Here is a 26,599-nt window from a genome sequence, read left to right on the forward strand (position 1 = left end):
AGCAAGATATTTATTTGTATATTAACACTGTTAAGTTTTTTAAAACTCTGTAGTATTATTAGGATAAAGAGTACTGCAATTTTATGCTATATATTTTCTGGGAAGATCTTTCTTTGGTGATATTGCAAAGGTGAATTTCAGTTTGTTGTTGTTTAGCCGCTAATTCATGTCCAGCTCTTCTGTGACCCTATGGACTATAGCCCACCAGGCTCCTCCGTCCATGGGATTTCTCAGGCAAGAATACTGGAGTAGGTTGCCATTTCCTTCTCTAGGGCATCTTCCTCTCCCAGGGATCAAACCCTTGTCTCCTGCATTGGCGGGCAGATTCTTTACCACTGAGCCACTTAAGAAGCCCAAATTTCAGTTTAGCTTCATTCAAATAGCCATGCATTCCAAATTAACAGAGTCTAAATTAGTAAATAAGACATTTGACCTTATAAAATAAGTCAGCATCATGTCACATTGGGTCATGATACATGTAACGGTGGCTAACTTGGAATTCTGAATTTTTTAAAAAATTTATTTTTAATTGGAAGATAATCACAGTATAGTGATGGTTTCTGCCATACTTCAACATGAATCAGCCACAGGCACTCACATGGGATTCTGGATTCACAAGTCAATTTTAATATTTTTCTTTATCCTTTTCTGCATTTTTCAAACTTTCTGCATTGAACATGTATTTATAGTCTTTTCATCCGCAAAATATAAACAGTACTAAAAAAGCTAATATCCCAACAAAATGTCACATAGATCTTTAAAAAATCTTTATATACTTGACAATGAGAAGATCTCTTTTAAACAGGAAAGTTGTTTTTAATTGTAAATAACTGGAATCAACCTAAATATTAAACATTAAATGAACAGTTAAACCAGAGTAGTTTAACTTACAGTAAATGTTACTTTCTTCTTTATACAATTCTGACTTATTAGCTTTTTTTGGAGTAATAAGTAAAGTTAAGAATAGACTCTGATGTTGGGAAAGACTGAAGGCAAAAAGAGAAGGGGGTGGCAGAGGATGAGATGGTTAGATAGCATCACCAATTCAATGGACATGAATTTGAGCAAACTCTGGGAGATAGTGGATGACAGAGAAGCCCAGTGTGCTACAGTCCATGGGGTCGCAAAGAGTTGGATAAGACGTAGAGACTGAACAACAACAACAAATAAGGTTTAAAGATCATTCTGAAATCTCCAGAGGCCTTTCTTAAAAGTTTACCCACAAAGTTTTAATTATTAAACTCAAGATGGTCTCACATTTCTCACTCAGACAATAAACATCTTAAGATAAGAATACAGAGTTTTCAGCTAAAAAGATTGCACCTAAGCATTCTATGAGCAGATCCCTAACAGAAGTTATGGGTCCTTCTGCAATGATCAGACAGACAAGAGGGGACCAGGGACTTACCGGAATTCAACTCTTTCACGAGAGAGGACATGGTGTTAGTGATGGAATCTGCTGCTACTAGTAAGTCATTCCTTAAATTTCTTCTCGAGCCTTAGGAAAGAATGATAATGGAAAAAAAAATTCAAAACTCTCCTTTTCCCCAACTTTTTATGCTGTTTATCATTCCCATTGAAATTCTACAGCAAGAAAACTTCCAAGACTTCTTTTCAGAAGTGCTTTGGTTCATTTCCTGAAAAAAAAAAAAAAAAACTTTGTGTTCAGGGCAATGGCCTTTGATGGGGAAATTTTACAAGTGACAGGGGTGGTATTAGTAACAAGAATGAGGACTTCTCTGGTGGCCCAGTGGTTAAGACTTTGCCTTCCAATGCAGGGGATGTGGGTTCAATCCTTGGTAGGGGATCTAAGATCTTACATGTCTCACAGCCAAAAAACCAAAACGAACCAGAAGCAATATTGTAACAAATTCAATCAAAGTTTAAAAAATGGTCCACATAAAAAAAAAAATAAATCTTAAAAAAATGACTGGGTGACCTGGCACAAACTGGGATGGTCGCAGGTAAACCGGCAGCATATGTGATCACCCTACTTAAGTATTGCCCTCATAGTTTTCCCACCAGAGCTGTGCCTTCCCAGCAGCTGCTACTGATGCTGCATCCATTATCTGGTGGCTGAAGTGCATCAAATTCTGACCTCCAGCACCTCAGCCTCCACCTCCCATCAGGGCTCCCCGAACTCCCCCGACTATTTCAGGTACCTCTTGGGAATGGGAACCCTGTGTACCGAATGTCCTCAGGGGGTTGAAAAGGGGTGAGGATTCTTGCTCCTGCTGCCAAGACATGGGCAGAAGATGTATGCCAAGTACTCTGACTTGGAACTTAGACCATATTTCTCTATGGTTGAGAAAGATTATTATGAGATTTCCATCACACTAAGGGTTCAAACCGGGACTTCTCTGGTGGCTCAGTGGTAAAGAATCCGCCTGCCAGTGCAGGAGACTTGTGTTTGATCCCTGGGTAGGGAAGATCGCCTGGAGAAGGAAATGGCAACCCGCTCCCTTATTCTTGCCTGGGAAATCCCGTGTACAGAGGAGTCTGCTGCGCTACAGTCCAAGGGGCCGCAGAAGAGCTGGGTGTGACTGAGTGGCTAAACAATAACAACAGCAAAGGTTGAAAGGATATTTGTGGGCTGGCCTGGGAGCGGGGCAAGGTGGACATGGAATAGAGGGCTAAGTCCATAATATCTTTGAAAAAGAGGCTCAAGATTCCAAATACCTGGCTTACAGATAAACTTCGGCAGGAAGAGAAACACCCTCGCAGTACATATAATACTAGAAGAGGCAGCGATGGGAGAATGCTGTTTGTCATCTCACTTCACTCTCTGCCCTCCTCTGTGAACTGTGGGGGCCTCACCTCCCAGCCCCAGAACACAGAGGCAATGAGTCAACTCTCTAAGGCATCTGGAAGATGACTAAGCATCCTTTTCGATTGCCTCTGTGCTAAAGAGATGGGCTTGTTTACTCTCAAATTCTGAGTTTCCTTTCATGTAAAATGAAGAAAGCCAGAAATATCTTGCAGGATCTTCAAATGGATTACATTCATATAATTTCCTAGGGATACTGTTGGAAGGATTTTTTTCCTTTCCCTTAAGGAGCAAAGGCTCATTAAAAAAACGGGGTAGGGCAAGAGAAGCCAGAAGATAAGATGGTGAAGGGATGAACAGATCAGTGTAGGGAGTTGCTAAAAGGTCTTGCAGGCCTGGCTCTGACACAGCAGTGGAACAGTCTAGAACATCCTCGGTACTGGCTCTGATAACCGTAGACCACGCAATCCTTGGCGACTTTTTTTGGTCACATAAAGCAGAACACAGCAAAGTAATAATGATAATAATAGTAATGCCACTTACTTTGTGCAAACGCCTCTTGTACGTCTCCCCCTACCCCCGTGAGTGAGTCCTGAGGCGTGTGGGCCGGGGTGGAGCAGGTGGACGCGGACCGCACCGGCATGGGGATGGGCCTGCTGATGGTGTGGCTAGGGGAGGATCGGGGGGAGCCTGCCCCCTGGGTCTGGAGAGACAAGGCAAGTCATTAATTTGTTTTCCCCAAGAAGATGCCAAATGCCCTTCCCAGTGCCTCTGTTAAGTGTTAAAAACCGTGACAATGGAATTCCAAAGCGGGTTGAAGTTCTAGGTCATGGAGATGGCAATGCTCAACTTGAGTTGCAGGTGCAGTTTAGGACCTTACTGGACATAGTCTGAAGTTTGGGTTACAAACCGAAAGCTGAGATGATTAGTACCACATTCACTGTTCTACGTAATATATGAGATGTTTGCCCACGTAATGAAACTACTGTTAAGCAGTGATAATTTCAAGGTGTTTATTTTCTCCTTGAGGGAAGATCTATACAGAATAAAAAGACATTAGGAAAAATTTTAAATATAAACTCGGAGCCTATTTGGGATGGATGTGGTGTATTGCTCTTCCTAAATTTTCAACCAGTCTGCCTTGCCATCATCTGCAGAGGATAATTTATAGTGCCTATCATGCCATGCCATATTGTGTGTATTAAGTCTCAAATTAAGACTCAAATGAGGTGTAAATTGTTTAGTCCCTACTTTACAGGAAAAATTGACTGTTGAATTTCTTTGATTCAGGGATTCAAATTAGAAGGAGAAACATAGAAATCTTGGTTTCCAGTTTGGGGGTAATGCTTCCTGTAGGAATTGTCTTTCTCTACACCTATGAAAAAGCAATATTCTAGCAGTAAGAACAGTGGGATTTAAAAATGAGTGAAGAAAAAGGAGAAAACAACTTAAAAGTCATTCATCTCCTCACTCCAACCTTCAGCAGGAAATCATTCTGAGACTTGTCACACCTTGAATTTCACAGGTTTGGCTCTACAATGAGGTCTCTTGGAATCATTTTCTGTTTTAATAATTAGTTTACAAAGGCAGTCAAGTCAGCACAAACATGAAAATTTAAGAAGTGCATATACAACAGATTAGATGTTCACATAAATGGCACTCCAGCCCACTGGGGCTGGCCAGGGAGAGTGAGGACTGTTTCACAGCAAGCTCCAGAGATTCATCATCACCCCATTCAAACCCCAGACATGCACCACCAGAGCAGCGCCCTGGAATATTCCATTTAGGTCTTTGCTGTGGGTTTGCCTGCTTGCAGTTAAAACACACAACATCAATCCTGTAAACTGCCATGCTGTTAGCTTTCCAGGGCTCCAGCATCACACATAAAAGTCAAATCTATAAATTGAGAAAAATTCAGAATTAAAAATGAAGCAAAACAGAAAATAACTCATGTGATGCTTGAGATGCTGAGGATTCCACTCTTTCACTCACAACAGTACCTTGCAGTGGCCCGTGAGGCCCAGAGAAGTGAAGTTTGCCTGCTGGTGATGCTTTGCAGCCCCTTGCCCCAGCCTTCTCCAGGATGGACCTGGTTTCCCCTAGCGAACTTGGGCAGCTCAAGGTCATTACGGTGATTCCTCTGCTGATGAGCTACATGGACACCTCCCTGCATCTCACACCAATAGGTGATGACTTCACTTTTGAGTCATGCCTTGCCATGTATGAAAGGTTTTCACATACATTCCCACTGGTGTTTCTCCAAGCTGAAGTAGGCCCCGTTAGGCTAAATGTGCCGTCATGGACCACACTGCTCAGAGAGGTGAAAAGAACTGTCCAGGAGATGGGGCTAGAGGGCCTGGGCTGGGGCCTGAGCCCAGGTGCTCTGCCTGCCCTGGGCTGTGGATGGCCTGGATGGTCTATGGCTGGTGGAGGGTCCCTAAAGGAGACACGTGTTGGTCAGTTCCTCTGAGGTCAGGAGCCTCTCCCTGGCAACCCTCCTGTGCATCCTTTCCAAGACAGGGCTCTTAGCAGGGCTCCTCACCCTTTCTCATCTGTTTTCTTTACCAAGGACCCAGATGCAGCTGGCAGGAGGGACTGGCCATGGGAAGTTGGACAGGGGGGTTAAAGGAAGAAGCCTTCTCTTGGCTATTCAGGGTGGGCTACCTTCTCTACCCTGGAAGCCACATCCTCTTCTGTGATAGGAGGTTCAAAAAATAATAAAACTCCACTCTTGTATGCAATTTATAGTCTCTAGAGCATACTGGCATGCCTAGGTTTGTTTTATTCTCTCACTAATCAATGCTAGGCATGATAGTAGCTTATATCTCAATAGCCATTGATAGTCTAGAAAGGACCTTAATCCCATCTACTTCACTTAATCGTCTCAACAACTACTTGAGGTATGAGTACTCCCATTTCTCAGGTTAGCAAACTGAGGCTCAGAGGTCATCATTACCCAAGGTCTCTGAGCTAGTGAAGGACAGAGCTGGAACGGACCCCCGGCCTTTAGGCCACAAGGCCAGGGTTTTCCTATATCACCCCAGCTACTTCTCAGGATTGCGAGCCCTGTGACCAACCTTTGCACCCTTCCATCAGTGTTTCAAAACACACTGTCACGAATGTTGAAAAGGTGAGCTACCTAAAGGCTCAAAAGACGTAGGACAAGGATGCACTGGGGAGTGTGTTGGAGCAGTGGTCTAGGGCTTTCTGCTGGGCCAGGCGGTAGTACCTTCTAGTTACCGGCTCACGGAGAGCGGTGTGAGTGCCAGGGTGGCAGAAGAGCCTTCGGGCTGTTTATCAACCACTTCAGAAATACGGGCCCCCAGTCTCTTATCTGCAAATGTGAAATCCAGTGGGCTACACGTGTTGTTTCATAACAGCTATGAGGCTACTTATGTGCTGTCTGCACTGTAGTGAGTCTCTAAAACCAGATTCTGAGTTGTGAAGCATCTCTGGACCCAGTGATTTTGGATTTGGGGCTGTGGGCCTGTGTTTCAGGATCTGATGGCTGTAGTGCATGCCAGCCCTGCTCACACCTGTGCCCCCCGGCTCTCTACCATGCGATGCTCCCGGGGATGCTGCCACAGGGTAGCACAGGGCACCACGCCACCTCTGGGTACCACGCTGACCTCTGCTCTCCCTGCCTAACACCATGTCTCCAAAACTTTTCCTACCCCTTTCTGCCTGTTTCCCGTCTTCAAAACTCCCATGAGTAGTCTTGTATTAAGAGAAAAATAACAGACTGTGGTTATGCGTTAAGGGAAAAACAATTGATTGAGTCTAAATTACACCCGTGTGTGAATGACTAACAGCTACTATCTCCTAAATGAATCTCTAATTGGTGCAATTACAAGCAGTCTGATTGTGTGAAGAACTTAGGTGGACGATTCATTGCTGAAGTAAAGATTCAGCTGCATCTTTTCCCCAGTCATGACCAGCCTTTACCTAGACCTGGGGGTAGAATCCGGGCTCCCTGGGTTATCAGGGCCCACCTCCCTCTGTCAGGACACTGGCCAGTTCGATGCATAGTAGACCCCAGGGGCTTTGCTGGTGGCTCAGATGGTAAAGCGTCTGTCTGCAACGTGGGAGACCCGGATTTGATCCTTGGGTCAGGAAGATCCCCTGGAGAAGGGAATGGCAACCCACTCCAGTATTCTTGCCTGGAGAAGTCCATGGACGGAGCCTGGCGGGCTATAGTCCATGGTATCTCGAAGAGTTGGACATGCCTGAGTGACTAACACTTTCACTTCCAGACTTACTGCTGGGGATACCATATCAGGCCTTCCTGACTGCTGTTCTGGCTGGACCACTAGGGAAGGCAGTTGCCTCTTAGCTTTGGGGTAGAAGAGTGAATATGGGACAGTTTCATTTTCACAGGTGTATCCTGTAGAGGACTGTGGCCTCTGGCCTGGTCATGAGGCATGGCCGTTGGGTAACAACTTTAGAAGAGTTAGAGTGAATAATCTCTGTGAACATCCTTTCCTGGAAATTACTCGGTGATTAATGGAGCAAAGACTTAAGGGACAATGGTCCATGCGGATCAATATATAGATTTCAAATTCCTGAGGAGAGAGTTGATTTATGGAAGAAGGAAACCATACATCATACTTGGCAAATTTAAAATAGCTCTCTTCCCAGAGAATAAATGAAAAATTCATTTCTACCCTCCATTCTCTGAGAGTCCACTCAACCTGCTGTTGTATCAATTTTTAAAAAGTCTGACAAGATCCATAAATTTTCTGATTTTTTCTTTCCAGGAAGGATTTGGGTTGCCACTCTGTCCCAGAAAGGAAGGAGGCTTCAGGAGAAGTGCCAAGTGTCGCTTTGTGGAACCAGAACCGTCTGGAGGAATGGCAGAGCGGATGGTCCAGAGACAAGGGGAGGTGGTACTGTGGACTGTCCCCCACCCGGGTCACCCACTCCCCGAAAGTCAGCCTCTCAGGTTTGGTGGAGAATGCAGTGCAATCAGGCCTGCCTGATTTTACGTGGCCGCCTGTTTAGTGACATTCGACCCTCTTCTCACCCTTTCTTCCAAACCACCCTGATTATCATCACAGGGCTTCACGTGGAGATGCAGATGAGTTGCCTAATTCTGATTGGCCAGACAGGAGGAACCACGTGCCTTGCATCTTACAGCAAAGATTTCCCGGCAGAAAAGAGGAAGTACTGTGGGAGACAGAAGAGCATTCCAGGGCTTGGCGTATCAGGGGGGAAAAGGCTTGGGGAGTCTGAGGGGTACTGCAGACGTGCTGGGAGGCCGTGGGGTTGATACACCAGGCTCGCGGTGAGGCGTGGTACAGATGAAGCTGGAAAGAGCTGGAGCCAGGTGTGGGGGCCTCCGGTGTCCCTCAAGGGGCTCAGCCTTCGTTCTGAACTAGAGGACCATTTTGTAAGGCTTTTTAAGCAGAGAGGCAATTTTTACTTTTCAAGAATTAGTTAACAATTTCTAATTTAAAAAGCAGTGTGAGAGAGAGAAGGAGGAAGAGGACAGAGACAGAGAGAAGAGGCGAGTAGAGAGAGAGAGAGGCTGGGGAGGTATGTTTTTGAACACAGATTTTAGTCCTAATATTACAGTTGCTTATTTCTGATGGAAACCAGCCCCACCCCTATTCATTTTTGATCACTTCACTACTCCATAGGCTACCCACCAGAGAGGACAAGCAGGGGACCTGATGGAAGGTGAACCTAAACTGGTAAAATCTATTATTTCTGACCTGTGCATATTTCATAATGTTTGGAAGAGGCAGGAACCTAAGTGACCATGATTTCCCCAGTGAATCGGGCCATTCTGTTGTAAACAGAGAATACAATGGAGCAGGAGATGGAACTGGGAATGATGTGTGACTTTCTTCTCCTGATTGAGACACTGTTAGCTAAAGTGAGAAAGAGTATAAGTGTGTATGTGTGCATGTGTGTGTGTGTGTGCATGTGTGTGTGTGTGTGCATGTGTGTATGTGTGTGTGTATGTGCATGTGTGCACGCATGTGTGTGCATGTGTGTATGTGTGTGTGTGTGTCTGTGCGTGTGTGTGAAATGTGGGTCAAATTAGAAAAGCTTATATATTCTGATGTATATGTGTACACATACATACATACATACATTTATCCTTATATCTGACATGCGCAGAGCATTTTACAAAGTGCTTTTACATCCATTATCTTTTTAAATCTCTACAACAACCCTGAGAGCCATGTATTACCAGTATGTTTGAGATAAATTGCTAGGAAGTTCACTGACTTACTCAAGATCTTAGAGCTGTGAGTAAGGAACTGGGACCACCACAACTCAGGGCTAACTCCAGTAATCTTTCTAGGAAAATTATTATTGAGATCCTACTTTCTGAACTCAAAGTCAGGATACTTGACTGTAGACCAGGTCATGGTATTTGACACTGGAAAGATACTAGAAACTCGGGAACATACCGTCACTGCTACTGTATCCCAGCCGCCTTCATTATTAAACTTTTTATGAGTGTTCTTTTTATGGTTCCTTCAATAAATCTTAAAAATACACAAAGAAGAAAGAGGGTAGGATAATTTCGACTCAAGTTTGTAAAAAAATTTATTGCTTATGAGACCATAATCATCATCATATTATATTACAGGCACTATTTCTTTTTTAAAAAAATTCATGTTCTCTCCTCAAGGGGAATAAATTCATGCATTACCTCGAACAAGAAACAGTATAAGTAGGAATTATATATACCAGTATAATAAAATACATTGAACCACACAGACTTATGATAAAGCAAGTAGAGGTTATTAAATCAAGCACAATTTGTTGTCTGTGGTGTCTTAAATCTGATTTTACAAAGAGACTGTCCCCAGAGGGGAAAGGCTCATAAATAAAAACAGAATTTAGAAGCAGACGCCAGACTAAAACTTCTAAATTCTCTCCTTAGATCATGTTATACTATGATAAGTCTATAAATTCAGATGGCATTTGTTTATTTCCTTGTAGAACTGCCTCTGCAGGATTGGGACATATGGGGTTCTGTCTTTAATTCTGACTGAAGGTCAGTATAAGAATCAGCCACATGAAATCTACTACTGCATGTGTCTGCTTTATTATTCACTCCTCCTCTAGTAAAGCTCGAGTGAAATTTCCTTTTTATATTTTATGCCAACAGAAATTTTGGTCCCTTGAGGACTGACATTTCTGTTCTGATAAAACCACCAATTATGTTTTCCCTTTTTTGCCTCATTGCTAGAAAGCTCAGAGTAACACCCCTATCCCTTAAGATAAGCATATTTGCATTTACTTTAGTGTTTGATTTTTCTACTTCTATTTTATGAAGTCATTGTTTATGTCTTTAGTTAGTTGTAAGCTGCCTTGGGTCCTTTTGGAAAAGAGGCTTGACTATAAGCAAAGACATGAGTAAGACTGCAAAGACTCCACTGGGTGTTGCCAATAATGGTCCTTAACAACCTAGGCAGCGATAACCACTGCTGGCTGACTTTCAGGGATGCTGCAGCTGTTGAGGGCTCAGTGGGGGAGGAACTGGAGGAGAAGCAGGCAGTAATGCAGTAATGGATGCTGCCATGGTTTGGCTCTATGCATCCATCTGTTTATGAACGTCCTGGTCCACTGAACCTTTCAAGAATGCGTTGCCTTGGAAATGGAAGAGAGAAGGTCTCCAAGGGACAATGGCTAAAGCCAGGCTGACTGAATGCAGGATGGTTACCCTCTGCCTCCACTAGGAGGAGTAAGGTTATAGTTGAGCTTTCTTTCTGTTTTCTATGCACATCTTGAGTAAGAGACAGGAAAGAAAAGAGGCTGTTTGCAGAAAAGGACCATGAGATGGCATTTTTCTTTACCATGATCTAAGTGTTTCGTATGTACAATAGCAACACCCCAGGTATGAATTTATGGGCAATTATACACGCAGCAAATATGTGTCCTTTACCCAGGGGGGCTGTCTCTCATTAAAATTTGACTTCAGTTTAGTGAAGTAATTTTGTTCACAAAATACAAATAATGTAATACATTGTCTTTATTGTCTGACATTACAGATTCGTTTTACACTTTCCTTTTTTTTTTTTTACAGACCATGGGAATGAAGGGTAAAAATGTGTCCAGCATTTTGCAAACATTCTTTGTTACACACAAACACGCACAATGAATAATAGGAAAGAGAATACAGAAGAATGAAAGGGTACGTTGAAATCAGACAGGCTGTGGTTGTCATGGATCCATGGAAATAATGTCAAACTTTTTGATAAGACCGGCAGGTGGGATATATTGTCATACACAGCTCGGTACATGCACTGGAAATAAAAGCTGCTTTTATTTTGCTTTTGTTTTATTCTTATTGTATTTTGAGTACGTTGCTCCCTCTGCTGGCTTCTGCACCAGGCCACGTGGTCAGACAGAGGGCTTCAGTTCAGCTACAGAGAGCCACAGGGTTCCTATTTCCAGGGAAGATGTATGTAACCCCTTGTGAACTCCCAGAGCAGAAAGGTGCTTGGTGATAAGAGAAAGGCTGAAAGTTACCTATTCTTTGGAGACGGTCATCAACCAATGGTAGGTATATTCTAGTCTGAGAAGTGAACAGTTAGAGTCCAGTCTTTCTCTTATTAGACGGAACACTTAATGGTGAGCAGTGGGGAACAGGGCTTAGTAATTAGGCAATGAAAGGAGACGTAATTGGCTGATTTTTACAAAAAGAAGTTCCACACCTTTTCAGTAAAATGGAAACTGAACTGAACATTCACAGTATGAGAGGATGTCAAGGTTAGCTTCTGAATGCTAACTGAGGTAGAACCTCAGTGGGTTCTATCTAATGGAACATTAGTAATTGTGGTGAGTGTCTTTCTATTAAGAGAAGGGTCTGATCCACGACCCAGAAAAAGCATGAGACTGGTTTGAAACTTAGACCCTGGAGATCTAAGAAGTTTCCAACAAATTAAATGTGTTCCCTGTTCTAAAAGATGTAATAGCTCTTCTTTTGATGTTGATGGTAGTTGTAATTATAAAAAAATGCTAAATTTTATGTGTCTCAATTCAAGCACTACATTGAAAAGGAAGCAAATTAGTATAATTTTTTTTTCTCTTTCCAAACTGAAGCATGAACGTACATTAGAGGCAAAAGCAAATGAGAAAAACGGCAGGACGGCAGGCCCCTCCACTGTTAGTTAAGACCTGCAGTAGGGCACATAACTTACTCCCTGCTTCAATTCTTCTTCCTACAGAAAGATTGAATCAATAATGGTTAGGTTACCCAGGGTTCCAATAGGAGCATGTACACAGTGTGAAGGAATAAAGGTGGGGGAAACCAAGCCTCTTCTACCTTGGTTACTTAGAGTTTCAAGTCTATTTAGGTATTGGAAACTATGGACCTGTCTCTTTCCTCCATGTGTCCAACCATCTTTCAACATGATTTCTCTCTTTATCTTGCAAACTGGTACCTCCTGATAAAATAGACTACGCTCAGTTAGGCTACAGTGATGCCAAGATGGCAAGTGGTAAACAGACTCCTCTCCCATTGCTACAGTGACAGAAGCATAGAAATAGAACCAGAGGGCTGTTTTCCGTTTCCTGTCATTCATTGAAGGGAAAGATGGGGCGGGTCCACTTTATTTGGTATATTTGGAGGAAAAAAACCAGAAAGAGCTTGTCTGGATCATCAAATGAGATGATAGGGCAGAAATAGCAAGAGGTTATTAATTATCTAGTCCTGTCTTAACATGGGCTTCCCTGGTGGCTCAGATGGCAAAGAATCTGCCTGCAATGCAGGGGACCCAGGTTTGATCCCTGGTTCAGGAAGATCCCCTGGAGAAGGGAATGGCAACCCACCCTAGTATTCTTGCCTGGAGAATTCCACGGACAGAGGATAGATAGTACAACAAAAACGGAATTTTATACTTTATATGTCTGATACAATGAAAAGTAAATTTTGTTCAGTAAAGATAAAGCATTTCCAATACTGATGGCAGGAAAAGTCGACTACAGGAATAAAGAATAAAGAAAAGAAAAGGAAAAAAAAGTGTTACATTTACATCAGTGCCTGGGACACAGTAGGTTTCAACAAATATCTGCTGTTATTTAAGTTTTGAAATTAAAAAATAAATACGTAAAAGAAATAAAGGAAAGGAGAGAGAAAGAAAAGTAAGAAAGGGAAAGAGAAGGAAAGGAAGGGAAAGGAAAGGGAAGAAAGAAAGAAAAAGAAAGAAAGAAAAGAATACAGAAACAATCAATGATGGGGTGTCAGGGACATAGGGGAGCCACAGACTGAAAGACAGGACATCTTGACTCGCAAGTGAGCTGTCTGTCCCAGAGACTTTGTCTGTGTAACTCTAACATAAGCTTTAGTTCCTGCCTTTGGCATGTCACTGGTTCATGCTTGTTTACATCAGGCAGGAGGACCACAGAGCACTGAAATGTCCACTGGGGCGATCAGGGACATGTGGCCATATGAGTCTCCTTTCTAGTTGAAATGCAACTTTGTGCATACTGATGAAGGGACTGAGATTTATGAGAGAAAGAATGCCACTTCCCAATGAGAATTATTATTATAACACCCTGCAGATCATCTTATTACATGCTCCACTTGTAGAAAAGTGAAGGAGATATTCCCATTTACACTTTGCATTTGAAACCCAGAGAAATTATGTGACTTGCTGCTAAAGCCACACAGATTTGATAACATTTACTGTAATGAAAAAAAGTTTCTCCTCTTAATAAAACCATAATCACCAAAATTATTTAATGTCTGTATCTTCATTTTCTGAACTAGATATGAGTTTCTGTTCAGTTTAGTCAGAACGGCTGAAGGCCATGAAATGTAAAATATTTTTGAATAAATTCAGTTTTAGTAATATTACTTCCAAGGACAAAAGGAACTGGAAATGAGCCAACTGGAAATAACTTATGCCTTGAAGGTCCTTAGTAGTCTGCTTCCAGGAAATGGATAAGAATGAGCCCTACAATTGATGTTATCATTTGATGTGTCTAAGAAAAGATACTAAAACTGAGTTTGAAACCACTTTTTTGGGGAGGAAATCGCATATATAGTAATTGGAAAAACCATTGTACATTAGGTGCAAATTTTAAAATTTATTTTATTTATTAAAAAAATTTTTTTTTACAAATGCCATAGTTGTAGGTCTAGGAAATAGCTGTGTGAAACATCTTACCTTTAGTAGTTTCATGAGACCTTCTAACTGGACCATTAGCTCTCTCCGGCTCTCCTGGAGGGCGGACATTCTCTGCTCCAGCTCGTCCTTGCGCTGCCTAAGAAAGAGGTAGTAGTTGTCGTTAGAAACAGCACTCAACTCACTGAGCTAACCACATTTCCCAGTCTTGGGGCAGTGGCGGACCACTAGAAAAAAGGCATCTCTGGGTCTCTGACATGGTTACCTGGCAGGAAAAAGTCAAATGAATGAACAATTATAGCTTCTTAGTCATTTAGTCATTTGGGACCCCATGGACTGTAGCCTGCCAGGCGCCTCTGTCCTCGGAATTCTCCAGGCAAGAATGCTGGAGTGGGTAGCCATTCCCTTCTTCAGAGAACCTTCCTGACCCAGGGACTGAACCCGAGTCTATTGGAGAAGGAAATGGCAACCCACTCCAGTGTTCTTGCCTGGAGAATTCCATGGACAGAGGAGCCTGGTGGGCTACAGTCCATGGGGTCCCAAAGGGTCACACACGACTGAGTGACTATAACTCACTCACTCCTGCATTGTAGGCAGATTCTTTACTTTTTGAGATACCAGAGCAGCCAGGTATATGTTTATAAAAGTCATAGTAAAACGAAATTAAAATCTTATTGGATTTTAATTTTAATTACTGGAAAAGAAAATATTTCTGAATGCTTATTATGTCATGGACCCTGTGCTGGGCCACTGGGTCCTCAGATCAGAAACCAAACTGCCACTGAAATAGGCCAAACCCACAGATCCTCCGAGCCCAAGGACCCTCGTAAATCTCACAGAAAATACTGATTACTTTAGTGTCTGGAAATCAGATTTAGAAAAGTAAATTTTTCATCTGTTCAGTTCTTAGGATGCAATGTGGTGCCTTTCAGAAGAGAACTTTTCCTTGTACATAGTTTTATAGTCGATCTAAATTTTCTGCTTTGGGTTTGGCTGCTTAGAGTGAAGTCAGAAAAAAGGAGTTCTGACACAACTGTTGTAATAATCTACAAGGTTTGTGTTTGCTTAACTTTGGTTTGCAAAACTTCTATCAGCTGTCAACAAGAATGAAAACCAGGAAGGACACAAATACTAAGGATCCACATTTCTGAGGTATAGTTTCCAAATCTATTTCAATCTCTTTTTTCATAACTGTTAGTGAAAAAAAAAATGATGTATACAATTTATTCCCTGCCCCAAGGGCTTCTAATTCTGAGATATTGGAAATTATATTTTTAAAAATATGTGGATGCCTTAACCATACATGTGTTAATGTATGAATGGACATGTCTAGCCTCAATGACACAGGCATAATATTAAGTGGAGCTTATAGCAGGGACTCTGAAATGAAAAACGGACAACATAAAACTGTCACATTGCGTTAGGTCAGTGACTCATCCAGTTGAAAGATATTTTGTGGGAGGACAGGTGATGGATATAAATGAGACATTTCTAATTTGCTTTCATATAGGCTTTCACTATCAAGATTTATGAATTCAAAATTTATAAACATGTCACTTTTTAAATATATTTATATTTTTGGCTTTTGTTGCTACTTAAAGTTTATTTTGAGAGCAATCCTTCTGTTGATTTTCTTTATAATTGCCCCTTTTCTGAATCTTCAGGATAAGGAACACCATAATTTTATAGACCTTAATGGTATCCTATTTTAGTCTTTTGTCTTGCTGGTCTGTAGAATTCTAATTCTGAAGAAGTCTTGCCCAATTCAACAATATTCTTCAGTGACAACTCCATTAGCTGTTTTTTCCTTTGACCTTGTCTGTCTGCACATGGTGTTCCAGCTATATCCTCGGTAGGGCTTGGCAGGAGAGTAGATAATGTTTCTGATTTATTTCCAGTTCTCTTCTAGATGCTGTTTTGTAATTTTTGGCCTTTTGAGAGCTAAAGGCCAAAAGCACTTTGAGAGGAAGGTTAAAGCAAACTCTTAAAATTACAGATAAGAAATATTAAAAGAAGCATCTAAAAACCATCAGAAAAAATTAACTTATAGTAATGTATAATTAATCAACATTGAAATAGCCTTATTTGTATTTATCTTAAGTAGTACTCTTTCAAAACATGACATTTACTCTTTCATGCGTTGGATTGAAATAAATGTTTTTAAAAAAATTTATTTAATAATGTCTTCTCTGTGTTTACACCAATGGTTACCAAATGTGGGTTTGATAACAAAAGTGTGGTGTAGCCTCCAGTGTTCCAAGGAAAACTGAGAAAACCTGGACTAAATAGTGATTTTATTTTCATAGAGCTAAACACATTCATCTCTAAAAGAATGCCTTTTATTCTGATATTCTGTCAGATTATTTTTAATTTTGTGTGTGTTAAAACCTACTTTCTTTAGGACAGTGTTGGGATGATAGCCACAATTTTAATATGAACTGCATATTGCTTAGTCGCTCAGTTGTTTCTGACTCTTTGGACTATACGACCCCATGGAATATAGCCCACCAGGCACCTCTGTATATGGGGTTCTCCGGGCAAGAATACTGGAGTGGGTTGCCATACCCTCTTCCAGAGGATCTTCCCAACCCAGAGATTGAACCCAGGTCTCCCACATGGCAGGTGGATTCTTTACCATCTGAGCCACCAGGGAAGGCTTAACTGTATATTATTAATAGATAATAATAATAAATATCAGTATTAACTTTTCTGTGTTTGATGATGATATAGTTATAGAAGAGAATGTCTTTTTTTCTTAGAAAATATACACTTAAGTATTTAGGGGTAAAGGGTTTTGATGTGTGCAATTGACTCTCAAACAGCTCATCAAAGATGTGTGTGTAGTTTACATATGTAAACATATATAGGGAGATAGAGGAGGGTGCAACAAAATGTTTGCAATCTCTAGGTGAAGCGTAGAAGGGAAATTTACTGTGATATTCTTAAAACTCTTCTGTAGGGGTAAATTGTTTTCAAAATAAAAAGTTAAAAAATATACTGCATTCATGAAACATGGTAACAGGTGATGGTAGTTTAAAGATGTCATTATAGGGACTTTCCTGGTGGTCCAGTGATGAAGAATCTGCCAGCCAATGCAAGGGACACGAGTTTGATCCCTGGTCCAGGAAGATCCCACCTGCCATGGAGAGACTCAGTCCTGGACCACAACTGCTGAGCCTACGCTCTAGAGCCTGTGCTCCGCACAAGAGAAGCCACAGCAACCAGAGCACTGCGGCCAAGAGTAGTCCTTGCTTGCTGCAAATACAGAAGCTTACGTGCTGCAGCTAAAACAAAATTGTACAGCCCAAACAAAACTGTTACATGGTGAAACAAAAAGTACTTAACTTTATGTTGTTTCCCCCCACCAATAAAAAAAAAAATTAAGCTGGTCTAATGCAATTTAAGTCTGGAAACCGCAGACCTGCATCAGAGATTATAATTCCACAAAAAAGTTTCTTTATATTAATAAGTTTTCTCAAAGAATAATCTCATATACCTTAAAAAGAATGCAACTTTGGGGTATATAATATGCTTATTTTTTTAGACAAGAGATATATATGAAAATTTATAATTGTTTTTCTTCACATTTGTACTGTGAAGTTGCTTTAGAGTTTACTAGTTACTTCTTTGTAGAAGATGGTATTGTCTTTGCAAATACAGTTCTTTAGCTGTCTCTTAATGGTTTTGCAGTGGGAAGGCTCACTAGATCACCTTGCAAACTTCCCCTCAGATTTGCCATCCAATATGGGAAGGAAAGACCTGGGGAACCCCATGGAATGCTGCAATCAGCTTCATTTGTGCCTCTTGATTGCCTGTATTCTAAAAATTAATATTAGGATAAGATCTTTGACTCATGTGAACCTGACTTGCCAAACTAATCCACTGTGTTAACTTGATACGTAACTCTCATCCTCCAATGGCTTCCTGTCACAGGATTGATAGCAATTTCCTCAAGATGGTTCGCATGGCCACATAGCATCACAGTCTACCCCCACCTACACCTATAGCTCCAACTCTTACCATGTACCTGTTCACTCACTGCATTCTAGGTCAACAAAACTTTCACTTCCAAAAAAGGTACCAGATTTGCTCTTGCTATTTGGTGTTTGTACATATAGCATCTATCTACCAGTAAACCCTTTCATCAGCTATTTCCAGCTCCCTCCCCTGTCCATAATCCCCATTCCCCATGTATTCATCTTCAATGCTTCAACTCAAACAATCCTTCCTCATGATAACTTCTGACTGATGTAGCAGGCTTGATAATTATGTCTTTTTTTTTTTTTAAGGAAGATTCCTTATAGAACTTATCACAGTTAATAATCACACTCTTCTTTGTGTATCTATTTGATTTATGTCATTTTCCTACTTGACCACAGATTCTATGAGACCAGGAACAATATCTTTTTCAACTCAGTTCTGGGCACACTGCATTTTAGAAATATTTGTTAAATTGAACTAACTGAATAATCAAATGATAGCAGTGTATATTGTCCAGAGGCTGGGAATCAAGTAAATGCTTATTATAATAGTCTAGAAAGGAGATAATTACGACCAAGGAAAGAAGAGGCTTCCCAGGTGACACTAGTGGTAAAGAACCCCCCTGCCAATGCAGGAGACTTAAGAGATGGGGGTTCAATCCCTGGGTCAGGAAGATCCCCTGGAGGAGGGCATGCAACCCACTCCAGTATTCTTGCCTGGAAAATCCCATGGACAGAGGAGCCTGATGAGCTACAGTCCATGGGGTCACAAAGAGTCGGACACGACTGAGCACGCTAGTACACAAGGAAAGGAGAGAGAATCGACCTGTGAGGCTCACTGTGCAGGATCTTGGGCAAGTTATTTCACTTCTGTGAACCTCAGTTTCTTTATAGAAAGACTATAGTCGTAAGGGGCTTCCCTGGTGGCTCAGACAGTAAGGAATCTGCCTGCAATGTGGGAGACCCAGGTTCGATCCTTGGGTCAGGAAGACCCCTGGAGGAGGAAATGGCAACCCACTCCAGTATTCTTGCTTGGTGAATCCCATGGACAGAGGAGGCTGGGGGGTTATAGTCCGTGGGGTCACAAAGAGTCAGACATGACTGAGGGACTAACCCTTTCCTTTTCTTATAATAGTAATGGCCATCTTCCAGGTTTTTTACAGCAACTGTATGAAAGAGTGTTAGGTAGAGCTTAGTGCATAGGAAGCGTCTATGAAATGCCTGTCCTATATTGCTATTCAGTTGCCATATCTGGGTTGTAAACTTGGCTTTCAGCATTGTCATGGCTAAAGTAAAACGGGGAATGTGATCATTTAGAAAGGTTGTGGTGCCCTTAAGATAAAAATAAACTATGTGTTCATGAAAAGCAAAGCACTGATCTTGCTGCCCTCATTTCCCTCATAAAGAAATTTCTTCCTGTTGACTTCTCAATAAGAGGCCCAGAAAAGATGTAATAGATGGAGGAGACCTCTGTCAAAGCTACAGAAAGGAGTTCCTTCGGCAGCTTCACATGTGAACTCAAGGCCAAAGTAACTGGCAAGAGGTCACTGTTTTGGAACTCTTGAAAAGTCTGAAATGACTAAAGGATAAAACACCCAGAGCAGGGTTTCTGGGTATTTGTGAAACTTCCAAATTGTTAAAGTGCTTAGCATAGTATAAGTGGTTCATTAGTATACAGAGAAATATCCTTCAAGGGAGGGTACTTATCCCAAGCAGAAGAAATGTGGAGAATATGGAATACCTGCTAAGTCACTGCAGTTGAGTCCAATTCTTTTGCGACCCCTTGGACTGTAGCCTGCCAAGCTCCTCTGTCCATGGGATTTCCCAGGCAGGAATACTGGGGTGGGTTGCTATTTCCTCTTCAAGGGAATTTCTGGACCCAGGGATTGAACCCAGGTCTCCTGTGTCTTCTGCATTGGCAGGCAGATTCTTTACCACTGAGCCACCTGGGAAGCCCGGCACACAACCTGCATGAATGCATGCTAAGTTGCTTCAGTTGTGTCCAACTCTTTGTGACCCTATGAACTGTAGCTCTCTGGGCTCCCCTGTCCATGGGATTCTCCAAGCAAGAATACTGGAGTGGCTAACCGTGCCCTCCTCCACAGGATCTTCCGGGCCCAGGGACTGAACTTGTGTCTCCTGCATTGACTGGTAGGTTCTTTACCACTAGCACCACCTGGGAAGCCTGGAGAATATGGAGGCAGGCAAGCAAATCAGCTAGGATATAGGTGTCTCAGGTCTCAAGCTGGATGTGTGAGCCACCCTCTGATGGTGATGGCCAAAAGTCTAGAAGCTCCCCACAGAGCCAGATTCCTTAGTATAGCTTTAAACTCATCTAGGGTCATGAGAGGGATTTCCAGGTGGCGCTAGTGGTAAAGAACCCGCCTGCCAATGCAGGATATGTAAGAGACACAAATTTGATCCCTGGGTTGGGATGATCCCATGGAGGAGGGCAGGGCAACCCACTCCAGTATTCTTGCCTGGTGAATCCCCATGGACAGAGGAGCCTGGCAAAGAGTCAGACATGACTGAAGCGACTTAGCATGCACGCATGTAGTAGACTCAACTTTCTTTACTTGTGAGTCTGGAGGGCCGACATAATCCTATTTGGCAAAATATGCTGCTTTCAAGCAGTGATTTACTTTCATAAGTCCTTGAGGAGGAGGAGGATGTAAAACATTCTTTTCATTTTCATCCCTTCTGGGTGATGGTGTAGCAGAACATGCAAGAATTGCTAAAACATCTCTCTGAACGAAGGACCAGAAATCACATATATTGAAAAGGAAGACTTTATATTTCTTCCATTAAATTATTTCGTTCTTCTAAAGTATGATGTGATCTCTGCACATCCAGAAGCCTCTACAAGCTGCAAGCTCTACAGATCTCCTTCCCATAACTCAGGCCTTTGGTGGGTCTGCCCCTCCAGCCAGGTGTGAGCCTGGGGAGACTAGATCCCACCTGAGAGGCCGGGCCTGCTCCCCAGGCCAGGTATGCTGAGTGCTCAGATGTGAATATGTTCATAGAGCTGGGTTAGAGTGGAGTGCCTAGAAAGAGCCATACAATCAACTGGGACTTGGTAAAATACAAATACAGCCATACAGAATGTGCTAAATTTAGTCTCCTTGTAAGGAGGAAGTTAAAGTGTTAGTCACTCGGTTAGGTCTGACTCTGTGTGGCTCCATGGACTATAGCCCACGAGGCTCCTCTGTCCATAAGCTTTCCAGGCAAGAATACTGGAGTGGGTAGCCATTTCCTTCTCCAGGGGTTCTTCCCAACCCAGAGATTGAACCCAGGTGTCCTACATTGTAGGCAGATTCTTTACTGTCTGAGCCACCGGAGTGAGCAAGTGGTGGTCTAATTCTGACAAGGGTTTCTGAGCAGGGGCATCTGTACTTATAAAAAGTATGCCTCGGAGTTAGATATACCTGAAATACACTTGACATCCAAACTGAAAGATGGAAAGAATGTTATCCTTGCTGACTATGAGTGCCTTGTGAAATATGACCTTTCCACTAGGGAGTATCTTTGGGTTTGTGTTTGCATTGTTTTCCACACAGACAGGCTTGGGGCAGTGCCATATTCAAGGCATGTTGGTAGGTCTGAAGCAGAGCCCCTGGTCTGACTCTCCTTTTGCACGTCCTCAGCCACGTCCTGCTACTCTCTACAGTCTGAGGCTGAGAAGTACCCTGAAATTCAGGGGTGGAACCAAATGACCTTCTTTGGTCCTTTCCAACAATATTTCATGATGACCAACTAGGTAACATCCGGCCTTTAAATTCATTTGCAGAACAAGAAGGTGTGAGGATCTATATAGAAAACTCTTAGGGACCAAGGCTTGGAGAAAATTTATGGGTCACAGATAAATTTTTAAATTTAAAAAGTAATGATTATTTAGTTGTTTACATGTTTGTTTTGTTGATCCCTTTTTATCATAAACATATTGTTGATAGTGCAAATAACTAAAACGAGTTGAGTTCAAATTTGCTTCCAGTGAGACAGATATAGAGAACAAACTAGTGGTTACCAGAAAGGAGAGAGAAGTGGGGGATGGGTGACATAGGGCTCGGCATTAAAGGGTACAAACTATTATGTATAGAATAACCTGCAAGGATATATTGTACAACATGGGGAATATAGCCAATATTTTATAAAATCCATAAATGAAGTATGGGGCTTTCCCTGGTGGCTCAGGCAGTAAAGAATCCATCTGCAATGCGGGAGACCCGGGTTTGATCCCTGGGTTGGGAAGATCCCCTGCAGAAGGAAATGGCTATCCACTCTAGTATTCCTGCCTGGAGAATTCCATGAACAAAGGAGCCTGGAGGGCTACAGTCCATGGGGTCACAGAGCCTGACGTGACTGAGCAACGAAACACACAGAGCACAGCTTCCATAATATCACATAATAACTTATATCAGCTACGCTTTAATAAAAAACGAGTGCACTATAAATTTTTTTTTCCAGTGAAACATTTGGTTTTGGATCTGAAGAACCCTGTGTCCTTTTCTCTGTGTCAAAGAAAAAATTAAAATGTAAATATAAAGGAGATCAGTCCTGGGTGTGCATTGGAAGGACTGATGTTGAAGCTGAAACTCCAATACTTTGGCCACCTGATGCAGAGAGCTGACTCATTGGAAAAGACCCTGATGCTGGGAAAGATTGAGGGCATGAGGAGAAGGGGACGACAGAGGATGAGATGGTTGGATGGCATCACCGATTCGATGGACATGGGTTTGGGAAGACTCTGGGAGTTGGTGATGGACAGGGAGGCCTGACGTGCTGTGGTTCATGGGGTCGCAAAGAGTCGGATACGACTGAGCGACTGAATTGAACTGAACTGAAATAGCCTCTTTCCCCAAACCCCTAAAACTCAGCAATTAGATGTGTGCTATTAAAATAAAAGCAAATAGATATTGGCAGCTAAGGCGGCTGATGACCATTTTCCGGTAGACACTGTCAGATGGTATGGACGATTTCAAACACTGCCCTTCCTGAGACACTTTGGGCTCTTTTTCTTACCTGAGGAGCCGCAGCTCTGCCAGCAGAGTGGGGTTCTGCTGTGCCTTCTCCGGCGTGGGCTGAGAAGCTTGTTCATGCTCTAGCCGCAGCCTCTGGATCTCCTGTAGGATTTCTCTTGGGAGAGAGGAGGAAGGAGAGAAACCCGGGTCAGTTAACTTCCAGGATATCCAGGATCTAACATGAGAACTGATCAGGGCCACCAGAGTAAAGAAAGAAAGGGGTCATCCTATGTGTTGGAGCAAAACCTATCCTCATGAACTGATGGTATTTATGAGGTGTTGGCTGTAGCTAAGTTGTGTTAGGGAACTGTTGACTGAAATTGTCTGCAGTGGTCAGGCATGGTGATAACTGATGATAACTGCTTGCTTGAGTTGTCTCACAACAGAGCTTCAAATAAGGAACGTGTGGTGCTGCTGCTGCCAAAAACTAACTGGGACAATCTAGGAGGGACCAAAGGAGGGTTGAGATGACTAACCTTCCAGAATCCTTTACACCAGAATCCATCTTGGCTGAGAGATGCACTTACCACCAGGAAGGACCCTGAGTGTGAGTTGCTTAGTCATGTCTGACTCTTTGTGACTCCATGGACTGTAACCCCCCTCCCCCACAGGCTCTTCTGTCCATGGAATTCTCCAGGCAAGAATACTGGAGTGGGTGGCCATGCCCTTCTCCAAGGAAGGACCCTGAGTCAGACCAAATATGGGCCAAGCAAGATGACTGGCCAGAGACAACCTGGAAACCAACCCCGATTACCATAAAACCTGAGACTGAATCAGGAGGCAGAGCAGTCCTCCTGTGTTCCTGCGTGCTGCTCATCCCCTGGAGCATCCTTCCCAATGAAATCTTTTGCTTTGTCAGCACGTGTGTCTCCTTGGACAATTCATTTCCCAGTGTTAGACAAGAGCCCACTCTCAGGCCCTGGAAGGGGTCCCTCTTCCTGCAACAGTTGAGTGCTGTGGATGAGGGATACTGCCTTCATCTCCAGTACATCCTAGGACTCAGGAAGGTCTGAGTGTGTCATTGGAGCCTTCAAGCTGATTGTTCTCCCCAGGACCGCATCTCTCTAGTCAGTAATATAATGCTGCAGTAAAGTGTTCAACTTTGCAAAGCGCACTGCTTAAGAGACGAAAATGAATCTTCCTCTTATTTATGATCTCAGTCTGACACGTTAAACTACCTGCAGATACCAAGTAAGAGATGCTTGGAAGGAAAATAAGGATAAATGGCATTCATTTTATGAAACTAAATAACCCCATTCTCACACCAGGAATGAAATTCTTCTCACTGAATTTATCTGAAAAGCCCCCAGTTAGGCAAAATTCTTTCTCTTTTCTTAACATTTTCAACCTTAACAATGGATCTCAAGGAAGGGAGCCTTAAGAAGGAAAGTGCCTTTAAAAGGATTCATCGTAATTGAGTCAGTGACCTAAGAGTGCTATTGGTGTGACCTCAGTCAGGGGTGAGACATGTCCGTCTATTATTAATGTTGGGGCCTGGGCTGCCCTGCATTGAGGTGAACGTCAGGCCAGCCATAAAGGATAGGTGAGCGATGCAAAGCAAATTATCCCTAAGTGAGTTAGACGCTGTTAGACAAGGTTACAAGTCATGGATTCTTGGGGGAGGGGTCAGCCTCTCATCCAGGAAAATGCAGAAGAGACAGCAAGACGGAACAAAGAATGGAAGGTGAACTTGGTGAGCAAGGGGGCTGGGTGACTTTCCATCTGAAAGGCTGATTTACAATCTCCTGCTCCACAAACACGTCAGCATCAAGAAGCTAATAACGAGTTAGTCACTGTCCCTCTCATGGGTATGTACCATAATTCAGTGGTTTTCAACGTTTTTTTTTTTTGCTCCCCCTTGGTGTTTCAAGGTGGAAGTTTTTCTTTAAAAGGAATCTTCCATGGAAACCCAACGTATCAGACAGCTAAGAAGAAACTTCTCTGGTTAAAGAAGGGGAGGGTGCCTTGTATTACTGGCTCTTCCACCTTGCTCTTTGTGCATGCAGTTACTTCAGTTGTCTGACTGAAGCAGTTATCAGACTGAAGTCTGACTCTGTGTTATCCTATGGACTGTGGCCTTCCAGGCTCCTCTGTCTATGGGATTCTCCAGGCAAGAAGATTGGAGTGGTGGCCATGCCCTCCTCCAGGGGATCTTCCCAACCAGGGATCAAACTGGCATCTCTTTCAACTCTTGCTTGGCAGGTGGGTTCTTTACCACTAGCGCCACCTGGGATGCCCCTCCTTCCTCTTCATGCACCCCTACAGGGCCCCTGAGGTCCCAGAGAGCTCAGCCTGAAAATCAGTGAACTGAGATTTCCAAGCTCCTCAGGGCTAACCTCCTGACATTCTGTGACTTCCACTAGTTCTTCTTGTTGATTCTGAGGACAGAACCATGACAGAACCATTTTGCCGCAAAGAAGGAAAATAGAGAAGCAGCTCTAGCGAAAAAAATAATGATAAGATAGGCAAGGAGCATGAAGCGCTTTGACTACACCTGGGAACTGCGTCGTCGTCTTGTTTGCGTGTGTGCTCAGTCACTAAGTAGTCATTGTCTTCTTTAGTCTTATTTAATCCTCCTAACAGTTCTACTGTATAGAGGGACTGCTATTATCTGTTTCATGAATGAGGGAATTGAAGCATAGACTAGTTACAAGTCTTGCCCAAGTTCAATATCTAGGTGGTGGTGGTGATTTGAACTCAGGTTGGTGTGCCCCAAAGCTCACATATATCAGATTCCATTAGTCTCCACTATTTGGTCCAACGGGTGTAGCCTAGGCAGGCTGTGACTTAGACAATGTAATTTGAAGAGTCTTGCTACTCCTAATACTAACCCCAACTGGCTCCTCTAAGTATACTCTAAGGAAGCATTATTTTCCAAAGATCACCGCTGAAACATCCATGAACTACCTAGGGTAGTCACGAAGTCAAGTGAGCAATTCTGTCCTCCCTTGAAGCCCAGAGATCTGATTACTGGGTTAACTGTCTCTTTGGAGACCATGGGATCCCTGGGTGATTTCCATGGTACAGGAACTGTGACCTGGATAAGCTTCTGGGACATGGTTCTGGAGTCATCTGTGGGGTTGAGGCCGCTGGCTTAGAGATGAGTTTGGGATGGACTAGATGCTCTTTAGGCACAGGGTGAGGAAAGAACTCAGTGACAGGATGAAGCTCTCTTCCTGCCATCTTTTCTCATTCCCATTCCTCTATTCTCTCTCTGGTCCTTCAGAAAGTGCAATCTCCAAATGCCCCAGAACTAAGGAGAAGAAGTAGTAGCATGGCACATCCAGCACACTCATGGGGCCTCTTGTTGATTCTGGAATCCCACGTGGAGGTACATATCCCTGGGTTATTTCCTTAAAGGAAGTCCCGATTTCCCCCTCGAGTCTCTTCCCAGGTGACTCTAGTGGTAAAGAACCCACCTGCCAATGCAGGAGAGACGCGGGTTTGTCCCTGGGTTGGAAGATCCCCCAGAGGAGGAAATGGCAACCTGCTCCAGTATTCTTGCCTGGAGAATACCATGGACAGAGGAGCCTATAGCCCAGAGGGTTGCAGAGTCATTCAGGACTGAAGCAACTTAGCACACACGAATGCTATCTCCATGCTGAGTGGGAGCAGAGAACTGGAAGGGAGAATAAATGCTTTGGGAAGGTAGGAGAGTAGATCAAAATTGCAACCAAGATAAGCTATTTGTGTGCTTATAAATTTCCACTTTAGTCTTTTTTTCCCAAGAATATGAAAATG

General features: G+C 42.8%; 1 protein-coding gene across 23 annotated transcripts in view; it reads right to left on the reverse strand.

Moving 5' to 3' along the window:
* The window catches only part of DTNA (dystrobrevin alpha), a 415,842-nt gene that overhangs the window by 13,151 nt on the left and 376,092 nt on the right, over nucleotides 1-26,599 (reverse strand). For 14 of the 23 annotated variants that reach the window (XM_043889354.1, XM_043889355.1, XM_043889359.1 and 11 more), the window contains 5 exons: nucleotides 22,860-22,973; nucleotides 13,903-13,999; nucleotides 11,932-11,952; nucleotides 3,311-3,470; nucleotides 1,409-1,498 (listed from right to left, as the gene is read on the reverse strand). In XM_043889354.1, the coding sequence (XP_043745289.1) occupies nucleotides 1,409-1,498; nucleotides 3,311-3,470; nucleotides 11,932-11,952; nucleotides 13,903-13,999; nucleotides 22,860-22,973 (482 nt within the window). Of the gene's footprint in view, nucleotides 1-1,408; nucleotides 1,499-3,310; nucleotides 3,471-9,310; nucleotides 11,953-13,902; nucleotides 14,000-22,859; nucleotides 22,974-26,599 lie in introns of those variants that run through there. The other 9 variants (XM_043889357.1, XM_043889371.1, XM_043889375.1 and 6 more) reach the window with 2 other exon arrangements.

The sequence above is a fragment of the Cervus elaphus genome, chromosome 27, assembly GCF_910594005.1.
Source record: "Cervus elaphus chromosome 27, mCerEla1.1, whole genome shotgun sequence".
In the NCBI taxonomy this organism is placed as follows: domain Eukaryota; kingdom Metazoa; phylum Chordata; class Mammalia; order Artiodactyla; family Cervidae; genus Cervus; species Cervus elaphus.